The sequence below is a fragment of the Amphimedon queenslandica genome, unplaced genomic scaffold, assembly GCF_000090795.2.
Source record: "Amphimedon queenslandica unplaced genomic scaffold, v1.1 AMPQUscaffold_12133, whole genome shotgun sequence".
Classification (NCBI taxonomy): domain Eukaryota; kingdom Metazoa; phylum Porifera; class Demospongiae; order Haplosclerida; family Niphatidae; genus Amphimedon; species Amphimedon queenslandica.
In genome coordinates, this window is record NW_003547628.1 from 10,684 (window position 1) to 15,688 (window position 5,005).

Consider the following 5,005-nt stretch of genomic DNA (forward strand, 5'->3'; position numbering starts at 1 on the left):
GCAATGAAACTGGCTGCTTCTTCAATGTTGAGATATAATTGTGCCTCTGCTAACCAGTCATAATCCTGTGATAAATATACATCAGGTTGGAGTTGACTGACACATTCATAGATCAGCATCTACTCCTCTTGTGCTCTCTGATGTTGTTTCTGTTGTTTATCATCTTGTGAACTCTATAAATAAATAATAGTTATTCAACAATAAGAAATTAACATTAATAAAATAACAATGGTAATGTAGATGAAAATACACACGAAATTTAGAAACAATAAAACATACCTCTTCATCTCCTTAGTGGTCTCTGTTTGACTGAAGTGCTGCTGTAGCCTGAGTATATACTCCTAGGAACATTTCCAGACGGAAGGAAATCAGCAAAAGCCTCAGTGAAGGAGTTGAAGCCAGTCTTTAACTCATTAATGTCTCTGAATGGTTTGTGCTGCATCAGAGACTGACAGTAGTACTGTTCATAGTTGGGAACTGGCGAACAATATGATTTGGGAGTGACTATTGTTGGCTTATAACCAAACTAATATTTGTTAATAAACAATCTCTTTCAATAATAGGACTCAAAGAGTCGTTAATAGAACGATTAGAAGTGATAATGAGAGATGTCCAAACAAAACAGAAGAGAGAGAAGAGAGAGAGAGTGAGCATGAGTCAGACAACTGATAATTAATGTGCGCATGCGTGAAAATAATAATATGTAACCACAATATTATTAGTCTGTAATAATAATAATAATAATAATAATAATAATAGATACACAGTTTACCATTCACTACACTATCACTTCTTTACTCCTCATCTTTGGTTCATTACTTAACTCCTTCAGTACTGTGTACTGACAAATGAAATCCAATAGAGTGATTGAGTTGAACTGTGAAGTGGTTGGATGTGATGTATAGTGATTCAACACAGAATGAGCTGTCACCCTCTCTCCCTCGTGTGTATTGTTTTGAACTTCTCTAGAGCCATCAAGACTGAGGTTGATGAAACTCCTTGATGCTTTGTACAAGGGGAGTTGTAATAGGAGGTGACAGGTTTCTTGTGTTAAAAAGTCCCTATCTCCAAAGCAGTTGATGAGGAGCTTCTGGACAGCTTTGAGTGATCGATTACCTTCTTTCAAAGAACAAGCAATGTTGGTAAAAGTATCCCTCAAAGACTGTGACCTAGTCTCACTTTTGGTGACATACATGGTGCAGTACTGAACAACCCTGTTCCTTGATACAATGTACTGCATGTCCACATTAGCATGCCAGGATGTTATTTGAATGGGATTGAAGCTGTTAAGCATCCCATCATTACATGCAGTGAGAATTACAGGCTCCTCTTCAGTGATGTTGATGGTTGTTTGTGCCTTAAGATTTTTAGGAAATCCAAAACGAAACTCCTGCTTTCCATTACGTGTACGGAAACAGTAGGACTCTGAACAGCAAGTGTGTTGTTGGCATGTGGCTATTAGATCAGTCAAGTCTTCTTCAAAATCTGTTACTTCTGAGTATGGCTTGTTACAGATATGTGGATCAACTGTAGGGGGTGGAGCATCACTGAAATTACTGCCATCAGGAAGGACAGCAGGATTAATGGTAGAGATTATGTTGTCAGCATACTCAATGATCTGTTGTTTAGTTGACTCCACAAGATCAGGTTGTGATGATAAAAGGTGCTCGACATTAAGAGCATTGGGTAGCCAAGCTAGTCCATGTACATGAGGGACTACGATGTTGCCACTCAAACCTCATCCAGTAGTCTGTGGCTTTTAGAGTATGGATATAAAAAGCATCAAAAAACTTCAGAATTCTATAGTAGAAGAACCAGTCGGCTAAAGCAGAGTTATCAATAACAGCTTTCACATGAGCCTGCTAGATCTTCAGGACAAATGAGGTTGGCTAACTCTGGCCACTGGGGATCAGCAGCACTGTGAGTGAAGAAGATGGTGGACAGTCCCTGAGTGTCTATCATAGCAATGAGATGGTTCCTCTCTCTAAACCAGTACTGCCTGGTGCCACGTAGACTTGCCCCATAATGAACGACTTTATTTGAGAACCTTTCTCCTTCACAACTGATCATGTCACGAAGATCATCTACAGTAAGGTGAGCTTCACCAGGATGTTGTCTCTTGTAAACTTGACCTGTGGCATTAGCACGCCATCGTATTTCAGTGTGAAGAGCAAAGAAACGAAACCGAGGGAGCTTAGCGAATCTTCTATCATCATACTTCATAAGGTGAGTGAAGTAATGACCAGCTGTAATGCCATTCATTTGAGTACCATTGAAATAAGCAGCACCTAATACAATATGTCAATTTATCACGGCATAATTATACAGTCTTACCAGTAGGAAATAAAATAGGGAATGCCATTGAGAAGTATCCCTCAGTCTGGAACTCATTGATAGGAGTCCCTCCAATACTGGGCCACATGAGATAAGATGACTGTGGCTGTCCTAATGATTACGTTGCTTGCTCAATGGTTTCCCTCTCAGTAGCTGGTGGTGCAGAATTAGGTACAAATGATGACGAATACCCTTCTTCATCTTCAGTGGTGGTAGTGTCATTAGATGTTGTTCCGCTTTGAAACTCTACTGGCTGAAATGTACGGAGGTCAGAGAGGTCTCCATCCTCAGGTAGCTGGCCAATGTGTCCTGATCCAAACTAACTCCAATCTTCTGATAGTAGACATTATTGGCCATCAACCAAGTCAGAGATTCTTCGACGACTCTCCTGCGAACTTGAAAGTCCTTGTGTGTCCTCTCTTTTTCCTTCCAAACAACCACAATATTGATCTCAGCTGGCAGGCGGGGTAATCTGGTGGCAAAGGACTTGAAGTCTTGAGGAATGTTGATGACATGTCCACTATAGTCACACTGTCCATGGGGTAGCCTGTAAATGGACATAACTGGCGTAATAGCAGACACCAACATTTCCTCTGCTTGTGATAAATCCTAATATAATAAAAATAATAATACATGCATCAAAGTGACTTTGTATGTGGCTTTCTCATTGCCGTATAAACAGACCTCCCACTAACATACCACTAGTATCAAATTAATTATAAAAATGAATTAAATAACTATACCTGTAACTGGTGGTACTGGTCCTGGGTTTATGTTGTTTCCAGACGAGTAGAGCTTAGGAATGTGCTTGTCAGTAGCACACCTACAGCATTCATTGACTCCATTTGGCTGTCTGGAAACTGACATGTTTGGAAACTGTTCCAAACATGTTTCACAGGTCGAGAAAGTGAGAGATGAAATACTTTTATGAAATCCCACCATTTCTCTTAGATTGGTAGATTGAGACTCCTGATCGTCCCTTGATGTTCTGTCTCTTCTTGACTGAGACCTGCTTCTGTCAGCTGCTTTACGGTAGTCTCTATCAGCAGGTGTCTCTTGCTCTCTTCTTGACTGACACCTGCTTCTGTCAGCTGCTAGACGGTGGTCTCTAACAGCAGGAGTCTTGTTAGCTCTTCTTGATTGAGCCCTAGATCTCTCCTGACTGGCGTTTCGGTGAGCCATGTTTCTCAGTCTTCTTGCGGCTAGCCTAGCTTCTCTCTCCAGGAGTCTCAGCATCTCTGCGAGCTCTGTCCACGGCTCTTATAGGGGCTAGGCTAGCTTCACTCTTTTCAAAAGTCTCAGCATCTCTACGAGCTCTAGCTGCGACTCTGCAGCCATTCTCTGGCTGTAGAGCTCCCTACGACGACTCTTACGAGCTTCTTCTTCATTCATTTCCCTGACTTCACTGTAAAAATGCTGCCACGTGAAAAATTGCTGAATACTGGTTAATTTTTGTAGCAAGCATATGGCTTATATTGGCTTGTGTGCATGCACGTGAGCAAAATTATAGTAGAGTATTTAACATTAATAATAGTTAGAGAATCCTACTACCTGTACAAACAGACGTTTTCTCCCATTAGTGGGGCGAGCTCAGGCTCGCCTAAATTAGGATCACAAGGAATACAATGTAAAGTTTGGGTTCCAATTCTAGCCCAGCCAACAAAAGTAGCAGTAAAGCTGCATTCAGAATTCAAAAAGTAATCGTTTGTGCTTACTACTGCACTAATGCAAAACGTGTACACCTGCGGTTTCATGATTCATTATTATTATTGTCAACAAGTGGGTAGTCTCGTAGATCCTTTTAATTAACGGATACGGGTGTTGTAGACTTCACCTACAAACTAAAATGGAGTTGCTCGTTGACATGGAACTAGTGATTTTGTTGCTTTATTGAAGAAGACTGCGTAGAAAAAATTAAAGTGTGTGGGTCCATGACATTTTTTAATGATAGCACAATTATGGTGATAACCACAGTCTCGTTGAAGAGATGACACTTAATGACCCAGAAAGTTATTTCAGATACATTAGAATGTCCAAGGAGCGGTTTGATCATCTCCTAAACAAAGTTTGTACCATAAAATATTAGATGCTGGTTTCTATAGCAATTGTTATGTAAGATAAAGCCATTGATAGATCGTCATCATTATGACTCTTCTTCTCTTCCCAAAGTGAGCCCTGCTGAGAAACTGGCTGTGACACTCGGATACTTGGCAACAGGAGACTCTCAGGTATTTCTAATAATTGTACATTTACAACTATGGTTTGGAATATCTCAGGTTAGTATTTCGTTTAACTTTCGCCTTGGTCGTTCAACTGTGTGTTTAATTTTGAACGACACTTGTAATGCTATATGGGATGCTTTAAATTCAATATACTTAAATGCACCATCAACTGAAGAAAAATGGATTGAGATAAGTAAAGGGATTGAATCTATGTGGAATATTTCTAATTGTATAGGTACATCATTGGCCCAACAGTTGTGTATTCATTTATGTTAATGACATTTACTTATACTTACAGGTGCTATAGGTGGCAAACGTATAGTGATACAGGCACCCATGAATGCTGGATCTGCTTACTTCATAGATATTACACCCACAGGGATTGGAAACCGCCCACGCATTCTATAAATAGGCGTGAGCTATCCTTGTTTGCCGGGACACTTGAGCGG

General features: G+C 40.3%; 2 protein-coding genes across 2 annotated transcripts in view; one reads left to right on the top strand and one right to left on the bottom strand.

Moving 5' to 3' along the window:
* LOC105314967 (uncharacterized) overlaps positions 1-3,516 on the bottom strand; it is a 4,769-nt gene extending 1,253 nt beyond the window's left edge. Inside the window, exons 1-8 of the mRNA XM_011409433.1 lie at positions 3,078-3,516; positions 3,034-3,035; positions 2,659-2,943; positions 2,457-2,587; positions 2,335-2,411; positions 1,854-2,288; positions 791-1,695; positions 340-526 (exon numbers count right to left, since the gene is read on the bottom strand). Of these exons, the coding sequence (XP_011407735.1) occupies positions 340-526; positions 791-1,695; positions 1,854-2,288; positions 2,335-2,411; positions 2,457-2,587; positions 2,659-2,943; positions 3,034-3,035; positions 3,078-3,516 (2,461 nt within the window). The remainder of the gene's footprint in view (positions 1-339; positions 527-790; positions 1,696-1,853; positions 2,289-2,334; positions 2,412-2,456; positions 2,588-2,658; positions 2,944-3,033; positions 3,036-3,077) is intronic.
* Positions 3,517-4,321: 805 nt separating this feature from the next.
* LOC105314968 (uncharacterized) lies at positions 4,322-4,964 on the top strand. The gene is made up of 4 exons (XM_011409434.1): positions 4,322-4,399; positions 4,452-4,562; positions 4,611-4,791; positions 4,855-4,964. The coding sequence occupies exons 1-4, from the start codon at positions 4,322-4,324 to the stop codon at positions 4,962-4,964; spliced, it is 480 nt and encodes a 159-aa protein (XP_011407736.1).
* Positions 4,965-5,005: the final 41 nt, after the last annotated feature.